This window comes from Rosa rugosa, chromosome 3, assembly GCF_958449725.1.
Source record: "Rosa rugosa chromosome 3, drRosRugo1.1, whole genome shotgun sequence".
NCBI classification, from domain to species: domain Eukaryota; kingdom Viridiplantae; phylum Streptophyta; class Magnoliopsida; order Rosales; family Rosaceae; genus Rosa; species Rosa rugosa.
This window is the reverse complement of record NC_084822.1, coordinates 12,351,030-12,373,185: the sequence shown is the minus strand read 5'-3', so window position 1 is coordinate 12,373,185 and position 22,156 is coordinate 12,351,030. Positions and strand designations below refer to the sequence as shown.

General features: G+C 39.4%; 2 protein-coding genes and 2 long non-coding RNA genes across 4 annotated transcripts; 3 read left to right on the top strand and 1 right to left on the bottom strand.

Annotated features, from left to right (window-relative positions):
- Positions 1–3,794: 3,794 nt before the first annotated feature.
- LOC133735576 (uncharacterized) lies at positions 3,795–5,782 on the top strand. The gene is made up of 4 exons (XM_062162981.1): positions 3,795–3,922; positions 4,088–4,444; positions 4,998–5,105; positions 5,204–5,782. Exons 2-4 carry the CDS (start codon positions 4,118–4,120, stop codon positions 5,480–5,482), a joined length of 714 nt encoding a protein of 237 aa, XP_062018965.1. The 5' UTR covers positions 3,795–3,922; positions 4,088–4,117; the 3' UTR covers positions 5,483–5,782.
- A 142-nt stretch (positions 5,783–5,924) lies between these two features.
- LOC133735575 (uncharacterized) lies at positions 5,925–10,067 on the bottom strand. The gene is made up of 6 exons (XM_062162980.1): positions 9,782–10,067; positions 9,337–9,588; positions 9,104–9,244; positions 7,250–7,333; positions 6,997–7,093; positions 5,925–6,668 (listed from the first exon to the last, which is right to left on the bottom strand). Exons 1-6 carry the CDS (start codon positions 10,024–10,026, stop codon positions 6,168–6,170), a joined length of 1,320 nt encoding a protein of 439 aa, XP_062018964.1. The 5' UTR covers positions 10,027–10,067; the 3' UTR covers positions 5,925–6,167.
- A 1,699-nt stretch (positions 10,068–11,766) lies between these two features.
- Positions 11,767–14,770, top strand: LOC133735717 (uncharacterized). The gene is made up of 3 exons (XR_009859235.1): positions 11,767–13,037; positions 13,591–13,665; positions 14,596–14,770. It is a non-coding gene; the product is annotated as an uncharacterized LOC133735717 (long non-coding RNA).
- Positions 14,771–18,619: 3,849 nt separating this feature from the next.
- Positions 18,620–21,659, top strand: LOC133739415 (uncharacterized). The gene is made up of 3 exons (XR_009860602.1): positions 18,620–19,926; positions 20,480–20,554; positions 21,485–21,659. It is a non-coding gene; the product is annotated as an uncharacterized LOC133739415 (long non-coding RNA).
- The last annotated feature ends 497 nt before the right edge of the window (positions 21,660–22,156 follow it).

Sequence of the window (22,156 nt, the reverse complement as noted above, 5' to 3'; positions counted from 1 at the left end):
AAGATATTTTTAATTATCTTTAAAAAAAAAAATACAACCGAAAAAATATTTTTTATCATATAATTTATTTCAATTACTATAAGTCAATTGACTTTAAAAAATAAGCACATATATATATAACCAATCCAAAATGTTAAAATATATTTTAGGGCTATAATTTAGCCTTAACGGGTTGGAGACGGTTGATGTCAGATCAGTGAATAGTACAGAATTTAGGGCTAAAATTTAGCCCCAGGGCCATTTTTAGCCCTTTGGGTTGGAGATGGCCTTAGGAGTTAGGTTCCTCCTTTAGTTTGTAACTTCTAAGTCTTAACTAAAGCAATTGGAACAAGCTTCTCTCAATATGATTACTCAAATTCTTTAATTACCAAAATTGATCTATAGCATGCCAGTCTATGAATGCCAGCATATTCCTTTCCTTTTAAATTTGATTATTGCACTCTGAGTTTAAGTTCCTAGCGGACACACAAACAATATTGGGCAATTTCTTTTGGACTATGCCCACTGTATGGAATTAAAGGAGGAATCTTTTTACTTTTACTTTTGCTAAGGAGTCTGCAAATTGATGCAGCTGCATTGTTCAAATTGGACAGTTTATTGTTTATTTTTATTTGCTGCATGTGAGACTTTGAGTTTGCAGTTTATGCATGTGAAACTTTGAGTTTGTAGTTGTATTGCTGGAAATGTGTATTATTGCAGACTTTGAGTTTGTAGTTGTATTGCTGGGAATGTGTATTATTGCAGTTCTGCAGTTTGCAGACTTTGAGTTTGTAGTTGTATTGCTGGAAAGTGCTTGAGTGTTTGTGTTTGACAGTTTGAGAGTTTTGATTGTTTGATAGTTTAATGCTTTCATCACTTTCATGCTTTGACAGTTTGGAAGTTTGCAGGAAATTGCTAATTTGCTATGTTAATGTTGATTGTTGAATATGTAGATTGTAGATACTGTTTTGAGTTTGAATTAGTGAATAGATTGTGATATATTGAATCATTTGAATGTATGTATGGAAATCAGGAAAACTGAAAACTGGAAACTAGAAACAGCTGAAAAGGAGTGTTTCTATATGAAAAAACCGAGGAACCGAGTTTGGAACCGATCTGAATTTGGAACCGAAAAACCGAGAAACTGAGAATGGAACCGAACTGAGATTGGAACCGAAAAACCGAGGAACCGACCCGAGCATGGTCTGTTCGGTTCTATCTCGGTTCTTGATGCAAAAAATAGTAAACCCGAACCGATAATCAGTTGTCGGTTCCGGTTCCGGGTTCAGTCCTTGAAATTGCAGAACCGACCCGAGTCCAGCCCTACTTTTGAGGGAGTTGATACAGCAAGTCGATACCTCAAGATCAAACGGGGGAGAAGACTGTAGATTGTATCCATTCTTTTGTTCAAATACTTTCTTCCACTTAATTAAGTTTGGTGCAGGAAGGTTTGACTCCGAAGAAGTTGTTCTTGACAAGGCTTAATATATCTACGAGCAGCGACCCCTCTTCTCCTAGATTCTGTAATTGGTATATAGGCCTCAGAAATTATGTCAAGAGATCGAGAAGCGTCTAGAGCTCCATCTTTTACCCTCTAGTTTTTCATCCACATTAATTATCAGCCATGCGTCCAAGAGTAGAGCTACCATTTACTGTCATGCACGTTTGTATTTGTGGGCTTGATTCAAAAAGATTGTACATAATTAAAGACACATCATCTCTAGCTTGAAACCACCCACGTTGCGCCGTTGCGGGTTGAAATGTGTAAAGTTTCATTTCCGGAAGCACTTTGTTCACATGCAGGCAAATAAGTCTACTGCAATATTTACCTTGTCCCATGAAACTAAATTGAAGTATATAGATCGATGAAATATATATACTCGAAATAAAAGATTAAACAAATCTAGCTAGACTATAGTACAAACAACAATTTCTCCACGCACTGGAACTTCTGCGCGCCTCAAATTTCTTGTATAATCGTTTTCTCCACTTGAGATACTTGTGCACCAAATTGCGAATCATGCTTGGAAAATGGAAGGGTCAAGCTGATAAGGATCGAATTGAAATGACACAGAAAGAAGATTTGTACGTATTTCCTTGAAGCTTTAAGAAAGTTGCAGAAATGATAATAGATAATGGACTGGGTCACAAGTACAGAGAGTATAATGCTGAATATATGAGTCGTTGAGCAATAATTGAGGGTTGAAAGAAACTAAAATTACCAAGACAATGAGTCAACCGGATCAGAGAGAGCAGAAAGTTCTGAAATGCTGCAGATTTTCAATTTCTGAGGACCTTTGCGTGTACAAATTGATCAAGTCAGAAGATGGCACATAGCTACTTTAACATCTCTATGTAGGATTAGATTTCTTAATTTTCCAAAGCCTTGCTTGTGGCGGATTTTCTTCTGTTCAGCCTATTTTGCACCTCCAAAGATTCCAGTTATATACCAAGGGTCCAAGGCCATCTCCGTTCAAATAATAAGATCTATAGGGTATCTCCCACCGTAAGCCATAATCCTATTTATGGCTTACAACATGCTCCCACTGTAAGCTATATCCCAAGAACTAAGAAATTTTTTTGGCCTTCTTAAATTTGCTAGGCCAAATTTGGGCTCAGATTTGGTAAGCCAAATGATGGGCCCTGCTGACTTTTTTTTTTGTTTCATTAAGAATATAAATTTTACATTTAAGAAAAATCATTTTTCCTATATACATGGGTTATTTATAATGTTACTAAATATTAAAATTACATCATTGTAAATATCTTGTTGAGATCTTTAATATGAGCCTAATATTTGATATGTTTATAATTTTTAAAATAAATGTGTAACCATTAATTTTTATGATATACTTATTTTCATTTAACTAAATCAATTAAATTAAATTAAATTAAATGATAGCCCTTTTTTTGTCATTATCAAATTATATTATAGCCGTTAGATGTGATGATATTTGATTTTGGCCTACAGAATTTGACCTACGGTGGCAGCACTGTTTTTTGTTGGTAAGCTAAAAAAACATATTAGAGAGAATATTTTGTTTTTAGTAGGCTAGGCTAATACCATGGGAGATGCTCTAAGTTGAACAACTCCAAATAATTGGAGCTAAATTATATTTTTCCCAACAAATACTGCACATGATAGACCAACCTCCAACCCTTTTTACTCGTGGGGTACAAGATGGTCTAAATATAAACAACCCTTTTATTTTTGTGTGTGAATAGATACGGCCCGTTGTTGAAGATGCGTTTTGAAAAGGATCCAAAAAGTGGACTCATCTAGGACCGGAGCTGGGCTAACAACCTATCCCGTGACCCATCACTAGTCCAAAAATCTATCTGTCTCAAGTAACGACCACACCAAGTCACCAAATAATCCCACAAGCCATTTAGTGATCTGGCCTGCAAAAACTGGTCATAGTGCTCGAACTCAAAGCTGGTGTCAAGCCCTTATCCTCTCGGCTTCTCATGCTTTTCTATTTGATAATTCGAGAGTCGGTTAGATTAGAGATTCTTGTTTGTAATTTTATTCCTTTTCAAAAAAAAAACTAGTGAGCTGGTCATTTGACCATATTGATGAACGGAAGCATTGACCAGTTACCCCCTAACACATTATTAGCTTATCCCAGCCATTGACCATAAGATGCGTTTTTAATGTTTTCATTTTGATCTTCGGTTTATCGGTTTGTAGACTAATATCAACATGCCCTAAATAATTGCAATAAAGGGGTAAATATCTCTCAAAACTTGCCGCGTAAGCAACATCAACTTCCATAACCGTTTATTGGACAAGATCCAACACATATGCCTGGATAACCGTTTTGGCGCGTCTCGGATGAATAATTACAAGCAATACATAACATAAACGCCACCATCCCATCTTTAATTTTCCTATTAGGGTTTGATTTCATGAGTAAATCTGGGACGATCTTTTTGTCTTTAGGTTTGTAGCCATATATACATGCATCCAATTTTTCTTGTTTTTCTGTACTTCCTCTATATTCTGTATTAGTTTATTATTTCTGAACGTTAGGAACATTGTATTGATCGCCAGAGAAGTTTAAAGGATATGCAAAATGGTTGATGGTTTGTCTTTTCATTAATTCAGATTGGTGAAGGTGAAGTCTCCAAAATCATCATGGGGTCGAAATCGACGACGAAGAAGATGATGATCATCATCATGCTGTTGTTGGTTACGATGATGAGGTTTGTTGCGGATGCTGGAAGTGATACAAATGGTGTATTTGATCCTTGCTCAGATGCAACAATCCAAAGATGGGATGGTTTTACATTTGGTCTTGCATTTTCAAACAGAGACTCGTTCTTTTTCAATCAGACTCAATTTTCGCCCTGTGATACGCGTCTATCTCTCTCGAGCCCAGACAAAAAAGCACAACTTGCTGTGTTTCGACCCAAAGTCGATGAGATTTCCTTCCTTACCATCGAAAGTAGCTCCTCTAATCCGGTATGAAATTCAACAACTTAGTTCATTTTTTAGTTGAAAATATAAGATTGGTTTATGTGTGTGCATGTGTTCATGTATGCGTGTTATGAGATCATGCTCTATTTCTGAACTTGCACTCACAATACTGGGTTTCATTACATGTTTAAGGAATGATGCCAGCATTCATTAACTTGATTCTACCACTTATGCATAGATTTGTGAGACTAATCTTAAATTAGAACATAGAGAGAATTTGAAGCCAAAATCCATTGCATTTGCATAGATATTATTGTGAATGGTTTTTGTATCCTACGGTTTTGACTTTCTAGGTCTTACTAAAAGCAATTCCAAATGAGATTTTCTTTAAAAGCATATATAGTGCTTCATTTGAAAACACATTTCAAGATGCTTCTTCAGAAAGCACTATAAAGTGTTTCTAACTCGGAAGGAATGCTCACTAGCCATAACTTGTCATATCAGTAGTATTTTTTAGCTTTTACAATTTCTCTTCAGCTGTACCTTTAGACATGGGCATTGCTCAGATTAAAGTCATGAAATCTCATGAATTGCTCAGGCTAAGGCAGGCGGATACATGGTGGCATTTGCTGGACGCAAATATGCAGCAAGATCACCCCCAATATTGGTCGCTGATGACTCGAATACCATAACTAGTTTCACCTTGGTACACCCTTCTAGCCAATAGTCGATGAATTTCTCTTGCCGTCTTTCTCGCTGCCATTCTTGAAGCAGTATTGAAATCTGACTATATTTGTTCTACAGGTACTTGAATTCAATAGGGGTATTCTTCAGAACTTGTACTGGAAGAAATTTGGGTGCAAAGCGTGCTCCGGGGACTACTCTGTCTGCCTCAATGGCGAGGACTGTGCAGTACCGAACTCAAAATGCAAAAGCAATGGTGGGACTTTTGACTGCAATCTAAGCATACAGTTGACCTTCTCAGGAACAGACAAAAATCTTGAAGTGCTTAACTCATGGTATGAGGTGAAAAAACTACAAAAATACTCACTTTACAGCCTATTCAAGAATTTTCTGATATGACCAACCGACTAGTAACGAAAGGTGAAATGATGCGAGTACTTGGAGGGAAAATTCTTCTCAATGGAAGCCTATACTGAACTTTGTGCATGATTATATTCATTGAAGAGTTATGCACATCACGACTGGTATTTACATAGCACATGCCAGGCTAATGATATTTTAACGTTTACAAGTCATGGTCAAGTTCAGCGAAGCTCGAATCCTGTATGTACACTGACAAAATGATTAGACTTGTGCGAGAAAAAGGAATGCCGTTTTGGCAAGTTCCTAACTTTATAAAACGCTTTTTGTTTGTGACTGCTTTTGAGGATATAATGATGAACCATGTGCTTGGAAATGTTAGTTTCATTTGAAGCAGAATCACAAAGACTAGTCACAAATAGAATACATTCAAGTTTCAGCAAGATTCCTGAAACAATATCATTAGCAAGACTAGTAATGTGAGGGATCACATGCGTCAAAAAGACTAGATATTACTGATACTGCCATGTACTACAGAGCTGCAATTGAAGAAAACTTTCCCTATGCCAAATCAATTCTCCACAAAACATTAAGCTGCCCTGCTAACAAAAAAGTAGCATCTGTGATAAAAAAAACTGTCTGGTTTCTTCCAACCTTTCACCAATTGTTCCAAGACTATTTGTATTTAGGGCGTCATGTCAATCAATTTATGATCTATAAATATTTAGTTCCTCCTCATCCTTGTGCTCCTTCTTAGTTGTTTCTTTTTTTCACCATCAACGTCACCAGCAGCATCTAGGTGGCCCATGTCTTCTGCAGCAACATGCCCACTACTTCTCCTTGTGCTCCTTCTTGGTTGCTTTGTCTCACCATGAACAGCATCACCAGCAGCATCTGGGTTGCCCAGGTCTTCTGCAGCAACATGCAAACTACTTGTCCTCGTGCTCCTTCTTGGTTCTATATTTGTCTCACCATCAACAACATCACCAGCAGCATCTAGCTTGTCCATGTCTTCTGCAGCAACATGCGCACTAATCGTGCTCGTGCTCGTGCTCCTTTTTGGTTCTTTCTTTGTCTTACCATCAACATCACAAGCAATAGTAGCAGCATCTAGCTTGCGCACGTCTTCTGTAGGAACATGCTCACTACCTAAGAAGTTGACCTCTTTCCCCATGAGGCATCCCTCCATTTCTTCTTTGCTATCATCATGCATTAATTCCTGTGTCTATATAAGAATCATACATAAATTCCAGTGCACTCAAGGGTTGTGATTTGTTTGGGAACTATGGGATTGAATAAGGGTCTGAAATGTGCCAGACTTCTAACTCAGTTTTATGAACTGATGCACGAAAAAATTTAGCCATTGGTTCCATGAACACAAAAGCCTTGATACCCAAACTATGGATTGAATGAACGTATGTGTCCATATATCTGTTTATGACTGTGTGTGTACGTGCATATGTGTGTGCTGTAATGCATTATCTCTTACATTTATTTTTTTCAAAAAAGTATAAGGAAACCATCATATCCTCCATCAGGGACCTAAGGCTTACCTTCCTACTCAAGCAGAGACTGCAGTTACAGATACCCCGACAAACAGGGCAAACCCAATCAGGATTTTGGTTGGCTTTAATCACATTCTCTCCATATCTGTGGAATACTGAAAAATTAAATGAGTATGCTAACAACTGAATTAGTGGCTTGCTTTTGGAGGTCTGTTACAGCTTTTCATTCTCATTGGAACCAGAAAAGGTACTTTCAGTAAGAATCTGAAAAAACAAAGAGAAATAAAATAAGAAAACCTACCTCATATCCAAGCAATCTCCACAAAACTGCCCTTGGACCAAGTCACATTTGCTGCAATGAGTAAGATCACCAAGAGTTCTCTGCCTGAAAGGAGGCATGTCATGGCCAAGAAAATTTTACCAAGTGAAATGACAACTTTATGTAGCAACTAAAAAGCAAGCTCGGCCAAGAAAATTTTATCAAGTGAATGGACACCTTTATGCAGCAACCAAAAAGCAAGCTTGTATAACACCCTAGATATGCAGTAGATTTTATGATGAACCCAACTAACAATAGATGAGCTCTTTTGCTAAATAATTGGAAAGATACTATCTTTCGTTGGGTTATAAATGATACAGATGAGCTCCCTCAATCATCAGGGATCCTCAAGTCTTTTGTCCATCCTAGATTCAGGAAAAAAAAAGTTACTCAAGTATAAAAGAATAATACTTGCAAGAACCAGCCAATAGATGGGAAAGACTCAAGAAGAAGGAAAGAAAAAAAAATCCTTTGGAAGAGCATCAAATGTAACTTTCTATTGAAAGCATGATTTGCAAAGAAAATACAAGACGATTTTTAATGCTGCATTCTGAATAAGTTGCTGAATCGAAAGTATTAAACAAACTAGTTAATTTCCATTGCCTATTTTATGGACAAGTTTCCTAAGTCAAGCTTAGAACTGCTGAAAAGGTACAAAACTATAATGACTATAAGGTATTGTAGAGTAAAAGGATAGAGTTACAAAATATATAGATAGGTTTATGAAGTTTGGAACAGAAGGCACTGAATAAAATATCGAATAAAAAAAAATAATAATCCTGGAATACAATTTTTGCCAAGTTTCAGATTTTCCCACTTAATTTAATAGAAGAGAAAAAATAAAATAAAATAAAATACATTAGTTGGAGATTCTTGTTTGAATCAGTATTAAAATCTTGCAGGACTCTGGGTACAGAGAATCCTTTAACGATAAGAACACTCTGCAAGCCACTTGACAGAGCTGAGTCAACCTATGTAACATGCTTGGCCTAAGCTTTGTAGACGTGCAGCAAGTTTTTTCCAAAATCTTGGAATGTTCTACGTGACAGGAAATGTCTTGTTGTTCCAAGCATATTACTAGCTTATCAATTAAGTTGGTTCATCTTCATTTTGGTCATAATAATCTACATGAATAAGGAAGCTGCAGGAACCACCACTGCACTGCAAGACTCAAACAAGAAGAACAAATAGGAACTAGTCCATGGAAAGAACATCTAATGTATTACCAAATTTCATTTGGTAGAACTGGAATCTTAAAGCCAAAAAAGGTGAAAAAAAAATTATATGAAGAAGCTCTGGAACAACTCTGAAAAAGCGATGGATAAAACCCTCAATTCAACAAAAAAGAACATTAAAAAAAAAAATCCAAGCACAACAGTATATAAATAATCATTAGAGTTCAATATTTCAACGTAAGGCTTCAGATTATCACAGTAAATATCAACAAAGCAGCTAACACAGAGATTTACATCAGTTCAAGATTCTGATTTGAATCAGAATTGAAGTTGCTTGCCCTGGTGCTCAGGGAAACCTTTTACAATAATGATACATATGACAAACAAGCGAGTGGCTAACTGGGAAAAGCTTATAGACTTGAAACTGTTAACTGTTTGTAAGGAAGTTGTGCATAATTAGTCATGTTAAAATTGGACCTGGATGTTCAAAACAACATACAAGATCTATCATCATCATCATCAAGTTAATTCATCAACCAATCTGTCCAAATTATGAATTCTTCTCAATGTTCGAGAAGAGATACTCAAATGACCATCATTCCCTTCACTAAAAAAACATCAAACATAACAAGAAAACTAAAAAAACCCACGTATCCTATACCTGCATTGGTGACAAGTTTCATCCTTGACCCCATCTTCTCCATATTCATCCACCGAGGACTCTCCCTCAACACTCTCTGAGTGCTCTCTCTCCTTTTTAGGACTAGTTTCCACATAACTCACTGGAGCCACATCTCTCAACCTACAGAATGAACCACTTTCTTAAAAAATGCACATATTTACAAAAATTCAATTCTTTTCCACTTTCCTGGAACCCAAACAAGGATGGATTACCTAGAAGAGCGCCTTGGTGGAGACCCAGAATTTGAAATCTGTATACGAACTTTAACCTCAGAGTCAGAGTCGAACTCCAAGTCTGAGCCTGACTCTGATTCTGAGTCAGTCTCTGATTCAGTGTCTGATGTCCTTCTCTTCCCACCATTGGGGTTCCTTGCATTTTGAGAAGCCTTCCTTACTCTTCTTTTTTGTTCAACTGAGACCTTCCTTACAGTTTCCACATAGGTTACAGGAGCCACATTCTGCAACCTGAATCAAAAAACCCAAAACCTAATTTTCAAAAAAAAACCCAAAAAGCACAATTCTTTTTTCAACCACCTTGTAATTTTCCTACTCTGTGTTTGCCAAACAAACACCCAATTTTCTTATTCTGCAAAATTTACTTGAAATTTTTTACTTTTTACTGCAATCCCAAACAAGCTCAAGGGGAGGATTGGGTTACCTGGAGGAGCGTCTTGGGGGAACTGAGTTGTGGGTTTTGGGCTGATCGGAAGGAGGACTCCGGCGAGCGCGTTTGGGAGGGTTAGGTTTGAAGGAGTGGAGCTGGCGTGAAAGGTCGAAAATGCCCATGTCCTGCATTCTGGCCAGGTTCTCTTTGATCCTTTGCTCTCTGATTTTCTCGTAGTCGGAAACCCCCGCGATTCCGTCCTCGGCGGTTCCGTCGTCGGCTCCGCTCCGAACCACCATCGTGGTTTTTGCGTGGTGTAGTGGAATGAAACGGCAGTGGTTTGTGCGCGTGTGAGAGAGAGAGAGAGAGAGTCTCGGGAAGAGAAGGGTTTGTTTTTGGCGGGAGAGGAGTGGAGCGAAACGGAATCAGAGAGTGACACGTGGAAAATAAAGGGGTGGATTATTATTATTATTATTATATTGGTCCCCGTAAATTGGTCCAAGTTTTACAGTTTTACTATATAGGGAATTTTGTTTTTGATAATTTTTTAGTAGTTTCCTCATTTTCCAGTTAGAAATGAGATTCTAATTTTCACATTATTATTCAGTCATTGTGAGCAAAGATAACACTACTTCTCAATTATGAAATACTTCGAGTATTTCACCGTCTAATTCAAGAGAAGATCTTCAGGATACGATCTAACCATTGAGTTTGTCTGACAGCCCAATGTCAATGATGACTCGCCACGTGTGCAAGTACTTAAATATTAAGGATAACTTCGATTATTATATGGATATGGAATTTTGGAATTGAGGCTTTTGATTGAATGGGTGGACCTGTAACATAGACCGCCCTACCCAAGCAATGTCTTGTCTAGTGACAGAAGCAAATGTAAGTGTTAAATAGCGTGGAATAGACTTTGCTCTGACATATGGTATGAAATCTCATGATTTAGTGTAACATTAGAATGCCCAAAAATTGTAATTTCTTCCCCTGCTGAATTCAGAGATTTCATTCAGCCAATTCTTTGCACAATAACAATGAATCACAATTGTGGCTCGAGCATCACATGATTCTACTGTGCGGGTTCTATAAATAGGTGATGTAAATAACAATTTTGGGGCATCTAGGTCTAAATTGGGTAGAAAGAACCCCAAGTTGAGGTGATATAAGAGAGAAGCCTGTGATCAAAGAAAAGCACTATTAATAATGTCTGCTGTGACTATGTTTCTATTAAAATATTTTAACAGGGTTGAAATGGTTGGATAGATCCCAAACCTTGATAGGTAATGATCCTGATAGTCTAGCATTAGAGAGACCAAGCCCAGTAAGATTTGTTTGCGTTAGAATCCATTTGGGAAGAGGCAGGCCCACCTTACAAGAGAACATATCTAACCAATCAAGTTGAAATGGTGGATTCCAATCAGAGTTCAAGTTGATGGAGAAACGGTTGCTAGAAAGAATCAAAATCTTTAAACGAGAGAGGTTCAGAAAGTGGGATTCTATTATGACACCAGTCAAAGAATTGTCCGAGAGATATAGCCCTTCAAGGCTAGAGAGTTGCCCGACACTCTTGGGTACATTACCCATTTAGTTGATTCCAGCCACGATCTAAAATTCTTAACTTTGAAAAACGTTTCAAATTTGGCAACGACCCCCAAAATTGGTTAACATTCAACTCTAAGGTCTCAAGTGTGTTCTCAGCACAAGATAAAGTTTTAACAGAATCCTCAATGTTTTCAGACAATTGGTTTGACCGTAAGGCCAACGACTCTAAGTTGCATAGTTTTGAAAGCCTTTTGGTATCCCACCTTCAAGTTGATTCTCAAACAGATCAGTGTTACTAGAGAAAGCATGCTTGCGAAGACATCTGGGACGGGACCTTCAAGTGTGTTAGTACAGAGATCAATATGGAAAAAGTTGTTGCTGACATTAGCTATCCAATAAAATATTGAAAAATTAAGAGGGTTCTTAGAGAGGTCAAGGAATTGAAGAGAGGTGGAAGAATTAATAAATGAAAGTGTAATACCCGAAAAATTCAAATTAACGTCCGATGTCATTTTGGAAATGATTTCGTAGGCGTGGGCACGAATACGAAGCTTGAAGGAGTTGTGGAATTAGTTCGAACGATTTTATTTCGAAAACGAACGTTATTTAGGGGGTCTTAAAAAGTGACTTCTTATACGTACAGAATTTGGGAAAACTTTCTTCATGAAAGTTGTAGAGCTCGTCGATACGATCTCGTGCGTATGTTGAACGCAATATTCGGAGTTTGTATGAATAAGTTATGAATATTTGAAAATCGGGATTTTTTTTCTATAAATATGGAGAATTTCTGGAATTTTTCTTAAATCCCAAAATTTCCTATTCTTTCTATTTTCTCCCCCGGTTTTCTCTCTTCTCTCTCCTCTCCCCCGACCTTTTTCTCTTCTTTCTGGGCGTTCTTCCTCTGCCAGCAGCGCCACCGTCCGGCCACCTCAAGCCGCTCTCGAGGTGTCCACGGCTTCGCCTCGACGTCGTCTAGCTACTGGACGTGACCACTTTCCCCGGAACGGCCTCAAATCCGGCAAACCGGAGCTGCAAGGTTTGAGCCAAAAACAGTCAACGCCGGTTTTCTCCTAATTCCGGCCACCAAAACTCACGATCCTTAGCTCCCTGAACTCACCTCAACATGCTGATCATCATCCTAGAAGGATCGCACCTGGAGTGACCGGATTCACGTTCGTCGGAGCTCGGCCGGCTTTAATTCGAAAACCACCTTCGAATCCGATTTTCTCGAGTTATAGACCACCTTTTCTTGTGATTCTTGGCCTGGTGAGTTCACCTTGAGATTATTAACAACTCTCAAGAAGGGATCGAGGCCTGAGGTTGAAGTTTTTACGTCGGAATTCAAGCTCGCCGGATTCTGGAAAATTTCCGACCACGAAGACTTTCGATCAAGATATCGCGAGCTGTAGTGCATCGTTTTGATTGATTCTTTTTCCAGTGGGTTCCCCTTGATGTTGTTAACAACTCTCTAGAAGGCATCGAGGCCTGAAATTGAATCTTTGACGTCGAAATCGAGCCTTGCCGGATTCTGCAAAATTCTGGAATTTTTCCGACCACCGAAGCTTTCGATCGGTATATCTCGAGCTACAGACCATATTTTTCTGTGATTCTTGAACCAGTGAGTTCTTCTTGAGTTTCTTAACAACTCTTCAGAAGGAATCGAAGCCTTAAATTGACGTTTTTACGTCGAATTGGAGCTCGCCGTTTTCTGCAGTTTCTCGCCGGTTTCTGGAAAATTCCGGCCACCTTCATACTGTTCAAGGTAATTTTCGACCCCTTCCGGTCATTTTCAGACTTCGTGCTAGTTATGAAAGTTGTTAAGCATGATGAGAGGAAGAAGAGCAGCCCGGCCCCGACACCATTGGTGGTGGTCGGCGGCGGCTCTGCCACTAACTCCGGCGGCCCTTTCCGGCCACCTCCGGGGATCAAAAATATGGTTTCTGTACATTTTCAGATTCTATATTTCAATACGATCATTTCGGTATATTATACGCAATTTTTGGATATCGTATGATTAAGTTATGAATTTTTAAGTTTAGATCGATTTCGATCGTTAGATTTGTGATCTGTGAAGTTAGGACCGTCAGATGGACTTGTAGTTTTGATATGATGATCTTATGACTGTCCCAGTGGCTTTGTGTGGTCATGGGCGAAGATCCGACCGTTGGATCTTCGTATAAATGCAAAACAGTGATTAGGAAGGCGATCCGTGAGGATCCGACCGTTGGATCATCATTTAATTTCAATCCGACCGTTGGATTGTCGTTTGATTATGTTTTTGAGTTATTGGCTAAGTTAAGGTCATGTTTGATTAGGTGATTGACGGTTTGAGTTGGCGGACGATTGTGAATCGTATTTTGAGCTGTTAAGAAGACGCAGCGGGATTAGAGGTGAGTAAACCTCACGTGGTTCATATTACGAACCGAATAAATTTAATTACCTTATTTTGTCGTAATTGCGTGAAAATATTTATGAAATAAATATTTGTTTTAAAATCATATGGACTTGATCAACTACGGTCCATGGGTAAGTAAAATGATTTTTACTATACAAATGAATTTCTCGGTTTTATTGCATGTGAACTATAGTTGGTATTAGTGATTATCCCTGAGCGGATAATTACGTATATATATATTTACGTGATTATATGTGAATGGTGTGACATTGAAGAGTGTGGAATTGGGATGATTAAATTATTATGAATTGACATGTGACTTACCATATTTATATGTGATGAACATGATTGATGAGTTCTTGTTAATATTCATGATTTACATTGGAGGATGTATAGAGTTAGAGAATGTAGGGTTCTGAGGATGAGGTGTCCGAAGTTCGACGGTTAAGGATAACCGGAGTGTTTGTGTACTGAGGACGGGGATGTCCAAGGTGCGACGGTTTATTATTAACCGAAGTTGTGTGCTGAGGACGGGGATGTCCAAAGCGCGACGGTTTATTATTAACCGAAGTATATGGTGCTGAGGACGGGGATGTCCAAAGCGCGACGGTTATAGTGTTAACCGAAGTATTTTTGCCGTTGCTTGACCCTAGGCCAAGGTGTCAGAGGTAACGAGGCAGTTAGAGCTCTAACGTGTTATGGGATGGGACCAAAGTGGTGATAGTGTTGTGTGATAGGACCAAAGTGGTGATATTGAATTGGTTGACGTTTGCGTCGTGGATGTTGAGATTGTTGGTTGTGTTGTTGAGTTATAAGAATTGTAATTTAAAATCAACAGTTCTTTCTTGTTTACTCATACTGGCTGTAAAAAGCTTACCGGGTTTTGTGTTGTTGCAACTCCCGGTACACTATTCAAATTGTGTAGCGGGTAATCCTACAGGTCAGGAGAACCAGGACGGTGATCGGGCTGCTTAGAGTAGTGTTATGTGAATTACAGCATTATATTGTGAGGTTTGTTATGCTCATTTAGAGCTTTACGATTTTACTTTGTAAGAGTGAATTGTAATAATTAACTCGAGGTTTTTCGAGTTTTGTGTTGAGTGGCGAGTGGTGTGTTTGTTTCTGAGAAAAAAAAAATTTCAGAACGTTATTTGTATTAATTGTTTATTCATGTTTTGGATTTGAATTTATTATTCAAAATTCGGGGCGTGACAGTTTGGTATCAGAGCGTAAGGTGCATATTTGGTGATGTGTCAATACTTTCCGAGTGATGGCCCGTCTGCAGCGGATCCCCATCGTGTGCTCTTCGGTATTGGCTAAGTCATTGGGTATGCGTGAGTGTTGGGAGTTGTTTAGGCCGCTAGGTCGTTTTAGGAACGTGAATACCTTCCCTGTAGTATTGACTTGGCTAATATGGACTTGTATTTGACTCATGCCATGTTTTAAGTGCTATACGTGTATTAGCCAAGCATACTATACTTCTTAGGTGATGGATATTCGAAAGGGGTAGTACATTGAACCTTAAAGTTGTTTTGGAAGTTCGTATTAGAATGAGTTCAGTTGCCGCGAGTTATAATCTTTAAGGAATGGAAACCTTCGGATTTAACTCTGTTGAGTCAGTGAGAATTGTTTTATGGAAATGAGGTTCTTTTGATTGTTGAAGTGTTTGGTTGAAGGCATGGTGTGGACCTATGCACGTACCTAGTGTGGATACGAGTATTAATGGATAGAAAGTTTGCCTTCTTAAGTTGGACGTACATATGTTTTTGGATGAGATGTACATGTCAAATAATAGATATCTTGTTTTGTAACGAGATGTCTTAGTGGGGTTTTGGTAATTGGCATGGGTGATGTGTTTAAAGTGGCTTTGAGGTAACTATACTAATCTTGTGTGAGATTGAGTTATTAGTATAAATTGAGAATATATGAGCAGTTGGAATGAGAATTGATCTCACTAACTCAAGATGATAGGAGGGTGAGAGATTATGGGGTAGAATTCTCAAGACTATATTGATTTTTGAGTGTAGTGATTTAATTTGGGAGATACTTAGGTTACCTATAAGGAGGGTAGTAGAGTTTATTATCGATGTGAGGAAAAGTATGGTACCTGTAGCAATAGCATCTATGGTGTGTGCTGGAGATTCTAAGAAAAGAAAAGTTGTATGCAAAGCTTGGGAAGTGTTTAGCTTTATTATTCCTTGATTTTAGCTAGACCTTTGTGTGACTTGATTTACAGTTGCGTTTTGAGAGTGATTATTGGGGATATATCTCTATGATAGATTTTGTGTATGGTTTGACATATGGAAAAATTTATACGACCTTGTGATAGGGTTGATTGTGAAGAGACATTGTGTCGACATATGAGCTGAGGTGATAATGTTGTTTTGCAACCCTAGGGGTGCTAGTGTTGTATTATCAATGCATTGGAACAGATGTTGTGAGAATAGGATTTTGAACGGGGGTATAGTTAGGGTGAGATATTAGGTGCTTTACCAGTATTGATTGGTGAATCAAGATATGTCTTACGTAAGGTTGGAGACTAATCTAGAAAACTTCAAGGAATTACTAGAAGTACGAGTGCAGCAGAGCTGGCTAATTTTGAAAGAGCAATGGGTGACCAAGGTTCGATTCTTGGTGGCGTTGTTGGTTGTTTTTAAAGAAAAGACTACCACATACATTCAGTCTTATTACAAGTCAAAAGCAAAATAAAGTTATTGTACAACGAAAGTTAAAATGCAGAAAAAGAAATACAATAACTAAAAGATGAATTGTTTTTACTTCTTCCCCTTTGATTGGGAAAGCTCAGCAATCTCCTCCCTGAGTTTGGTGACTTGATCATCGACCTCTTCACTGTCCTGCGAGTCACTACTGGTTGAGTCAAGATCTTCCCAAGGAACATGAGGAGCGGTGCGCGGACGAGTGGCAGCCCTTTTGCTGGTTTCAGCCGCAGGAGGAGGGTCCTTGTGGAGTGACGCAACAACTTCCTTGCAAGGAAACCCAGGAGGATGACACTGCATGTTATTGACCTCCTGAGCAAGCTTGTTCATTGCGGTGTGGCAACGGATCAAAGAGAGGTTCATGTCAGTGATGTAATCGATCATAAATGTGACTCGCCAATCCGTCACCATAATACCATCACGGAGGGAGGAACGCAGTGCATCAATTGAGTCTGACAAGCTTTCCAGGGTGGCCACAGGCCGAGGAGCACGAGCAGCTAGGGAGGAAGAGGACTCGCTGGGATGCAGTCTGGGAGAACGACGAGGCAGAGGAGGGGGACTGCGGCTACGCTCACGTATAGGACGATGGTCTCCAGGACGAGTGAGGCCAGCGCAAGCGGCCGCTTGACGACCCTCTTCTTCTAAAGAGAGAACACAGCGTTGATTGACGCTCATGCGAGCGGTAATCTTGGTTCGAACCATGATGAAGGAGAAGGAATTTGAAACTGCACGCTTAGACAAAACCGAGTAAAATCTGGAGGAGATAAAAGGAGGTTTATATAGAGCACAAGATAGGGTTGAGAAAATGTGAGAATGGAAGAAGAGATTTGAGTTATCGGATGGAAGAAGAGAATTGAGAGAGGATGGCTAAAACTCTGGGGAAATTTTCTTTTCTTTGGTGTGAATAGTCTCATTCCCCGAATGCACCTATTTATAGAACAAGGTGAGCAGATCTCCATCGTTGGATGGACGATCTCAGAGATTCAAACTACGCGTTGGATTAAAGTCGCCCAAAAACACGGAAAAGTTGTGGGCGCGTGGAGAGCGTGTAGGGGGACCGAGCGAATCTCGAGACGCTGTGGCAGACAGCTTTCGCCGAAAGGGATCTGCTTTCCGTAAATCACGAAAGCGACGTGTCGTGGCACGTGGAGTGTACCGACAGTTTGTTTTTATTCTATCGCTTATGATAGAATAAATAAAAGGAGTTGCATGGAGAATAACGAGTGCAGCTGGTGCTCTAGTGGTTGAAGAGCAAAGCTCTTGTACAAGAGGTCAGAGGTTCGAACCTTACCTCTCCCGTTATTTTATTTATGTCGCTTATGACATAATAAATATAACACGTGAGCATATATTAATGAAGGCAGCTCTTGCTTCAGTGGTTGGGAGCAAAACCTTCGTGTTCGAGGTCGGGAGTTCGAACCTTACTTCTTACAAATATTTTTGGATCTCGTATATGCTTGATATACGGACGTATATACGGTATGTACGGCATACATACGTATATACGGTCTGTACGGTATGCATACGTATATACGGTCTGTACGGTATACATACTTATATACGGTATGTACAATTTCATACCGTAGCCGAGCTGGAAGTTGGTAGGCCCAAATAGTAAGCCCAATTGTTCGGCCCGATTGGTAAGCCCAAATGTTAAGCCCAATTGTTCGGCCCGAATGGTAGGCCCAAATGTTAAACCCAAATTGGTTCGGGCCGGTTCGAAATGTGGATGGTTCGGTTTCTTCGGCCCAATTGGCCAGCCCTAATGCTTAGCCCAAGGATTGAGCAAGCCCAAGTCATCATCACTGGGTAACATATTTTATTGGCGTGCTTTTGGGGACGAATTGTTTTGAGTGATGCATCTCTATTGTTGTGTAGAATGGTGCATGCTTGAGTTTTACTATAGAGACTTACCGTGATGCTAATTGAGTAGCGAAACACTTTGTGGGAGTGTTTACTGTGCTTGTATGCCAGTACAAAGTGTTGATCTATGTGAGGATCTATGAGATGATCCATGTGACGATTTTGTGTATGTGATGTGGAGTGTTGTTGAGCAGTTGTTGTGTGAGTCTACGTTTGTGATGAAAGGATTTAGTGACCATAGGAATGTATTTTTATACAAAGAGCTGAGGCTCTGTAGATTACTACAGATTTGGAAAAGATAGAGATTCTATGGTTAGGTCAACCTTAATCGAGAGGAATTGACTTGCGCTTAAATTTCGGGACGAAATTTCTTTAAGGAGGGTAGATTGTAATACCCGAAAAATTCAAATTAACGTCCGATGTCATTTTGGAAATGATTTCGTAGGCGTGGGCACGAATACGAAGCTTGAAGGAGTTGTGGAATTAGTTCGAACGATTTTATTTCGAAAACGAACGTTATTTAGGGGGTCTTAAAAAGTGACTTCTTATACGTACAGAATTTGGGAAAACTTTCTTCATGAAAGTTGTAGAGCTCGTCGATACGATCTCGTGCGTATGTTGAACGCAATATTCGGAGTTTGTATGAATAAGTTATGAATATTTGAAAATCGGGATTTTTTTTCTATAAATATGGAGAATTTCTGGAATTTTTCTTAAATCCCAAAATTTCCTATTCTTTCTATTTTCTCCCCCGGTTTTCTCTCTTCTCTCTCCTCTCCCCCGACCTTTTTCTCTTCTTTCTGGGCGTTCTTCCTCTGCCAGCAGCGCCACCGTCCGGCCACCTCAAGCCGCTCTCGAGGTGTCCACGGCTTCGCCTCGACGTCGTCTAGCTACTGGACGTGACCACTTTCCCCGGAACGGCCTCAAATCCGGCAAACCGGAGCTGCAAGGTTTGAGCCAAAAACAGTCAACGCCGGTTTTCTCCTAATTCCGGCCACCAAAACTCACGATCCTTAGCTCCCTGAACTCACCTCAACATGCTGATCATCATCCTAGAAGGATCGCACCTGGAGTGACCGGATTCACGTTCGTCGGAGCTCGGCCGGCTTTAATTCGAAAACCACCTTCGAATCCGATTTTCTCGAGTTATAGACCACCTTTTCTTGTGATTCTTGGCCTGGTGAGTTCACCTTGAGATTATTAACAACTCTCAAGAAGGGATCGAGGCCTGAGGTTGAAGTTTTTACGTCGGAATTCAAGCTCGCCGGATTCTGGAAAATTTCCGACCACGAAGACTTTCGATCAAGATATCGCGAGCTGTAGTGCATCGTTTTGATTGATTCTTTTTCCAGTGGGTTCCCCTTGATGTTGTTAACAACTCTCTAGAAGGCATCGAGGCCTGAAATTGAATCTTTGACGTCGAAATCGAGCCTTGCCGGATTCTGCAAAATTCTGGAATTTTTCCGACCACCGAAGCTTTCGATCGGTATATCTCGAGCTACAGACCATATTTTTCTGTGATTCTTGAACCAGTGAGTTCTTCTTGAGTTTCTTAACAACTCTTCAGAAGGAATCGAAGCCTTAAATTGACGTTTTTACGTCGAATTGGAGCTCGCCGTTTTCTGCAGTTTCTCGCCGGTTTCTGGAAAATTCCGGCCACCTTCATACTGTTCAAGGTAATTTTCGACCCCTTCCGGTCATTTTCAGACTTCGTGCTAGTTATGAAAGTTGTTAAGCATGATGAGAGGAAGAAGAGCAGCCCGGCCCCGACACCATTGGTGGTGGTCGGCGGCGGCTCTGCCACTAACTCCGGCGGCCCTTTCCGGCCACCTCCGGGGATCAAAAATATGGTTTCTGTACATTTTCAGATTCTATATTTCAATACGATCATTTCGGTATATTATACGCAATTTTTGGATATCGTATGATTAAGTTATGAATTTTTAAGTTTAGATCGATTTCGATCGTTAGATTTGTGATCTGTGAAGTTAGGACCGTCAGATGGACTTGTAGTTTTGATATGATGATCTTATGACTGTCCCAGTGGCTTTGTGTGGTCATGGGCGAAGATCCGACCGTTGGATCTTCGTATAAATGCAAAACAGTGATTAGGAAGGCGATCCGTGAGGATCCGACCGTTGGATCATCATTTAATTTCAATCCGACCGTTGGATTGTCGTTTGATTATGTTTTTGAGTTATTGGCTAAGTTAAGGTCATGTTTGATTAGGTGATTGACGGTTTGAGTTGGCGGACGATTGTGAATCGTATTTTGAGCTGTTAAGAAGACGCAGCGGGATTAGAGGTGAGTAAACCTCACGTGGTTCATATTACGAACCGAATAAATTTAATTACCTTATTTTGTCGTAATTGCGTGAAAATATTTATGAAATAAATATTTGTTTTAAAATCATATGGACTTGATCAACTACGGTCCATGGGTAAGTAAAATGATTTTTACTATACAAATGAATTTCTCGGTTTTATTGCATGTGAACTATAGTTGGTATTAGTGATTATCCCTGAGCGGATAATTACGTATATATATATTTACGTGATTATATGTGAATGGTGTGACATTGAAGAGTGTGGAATTGGGATGATTAAATTATTATGAATTGACATGTGACTTACCATATTTATATGTGATGAACATGATTGATGAGTTCTTGTTAATATTCATGATTTACATTGGAGGATGTATAGAGTTAGAGAATGTAGGGTTCTGAGGATGAGGTGTCCGAAGTTCGACGGTTAAGGATAACCGGAGTGTTTGTGTACTGAGGACGGGGATGTCCAAGGTGCGACGGTTTATTATTAACCGAAGTTGTGTGCTGAGGACGGGGATGTCCAAAGCGCGACGGTTTATTATTAACCGAAGTATATGGTGCTGAGGACGGGGATGTCCAAAGCGCGACGGTTATAGTGTTAACCGAAGTATTTTTGCCGTTGCTTGACCCTAGGCCAAGGTGTCAGAGGTAACGAGGCAGTTAGAGCTCTAACGTGTTATGGGATGGGACCAAAGTGGTGATAGTGTTGTGTGATAGGACCAAAGTGGTGATATTGAATTGGTTGACGTTTGCGTCGTGGATGTTGAGATTGTTGGTTGTGTTGTTGAGTTATAAGAATTGTAATTTAAAATCAACAGTTCTTTCTTGTTTACTCATACTGGCTGTAAAAAGCTTACCGGGTTTTGTGTTGTTGCAACTCCCGGTACACTATTCAAATTGTGTAGCGGGTAATCCTACAGGTCAGGAGAACCAGGACGGTGATCGGGCTGCTTAGAGTAGTGTTATGTGAATTACAGCATTATATTGTGAGGTTTGTTATGCTCATTTAGAGCTTTACGATTTTACTTTGTAAGAGTGAATTGTAATAATTAACTCGAGGTTTTTCGAGTTTTGTGTTGAGTGGCGAGTGGTGTGTTTGTTTCTGAGAAAAAAAAAATTTCAGAACGTTATTTGTATTAATTGTTTATTCATGTTTTGGATTTGAATTTATTATTCAAAATTCGGGGCGTGACAGAAAGTGATCTTAGATTGACATCAGGAAGGTTACTCTGGGATAACTGAAGCTCTGTCAGTGAAGTAAGCCTGCTTAAAGATTGTGGTCAATTCATAGCCTCAGACAAATTCAGCAATATCATGTTCAAGTATCTCAAGGAAGAAAGATGAGATAACCACTCAAGATTTTCTGAACGAACATATCTATTCCAGGAAAGATCGAGAGTGTGCAAATTAGAGAGGTTTCCAAGTTGGGGAGGAACAGGTCCACTGGAATTAGCTTTTCTGAGCCTTAGTTCTTTCAATTGACTCAAAGAGCCAATGAACTTGGGAATCACAATTCCTTCAAAATTATTATAACTGAGGTCTAAATAATTTAGATATCGCAATTCAAGTAGTGACGG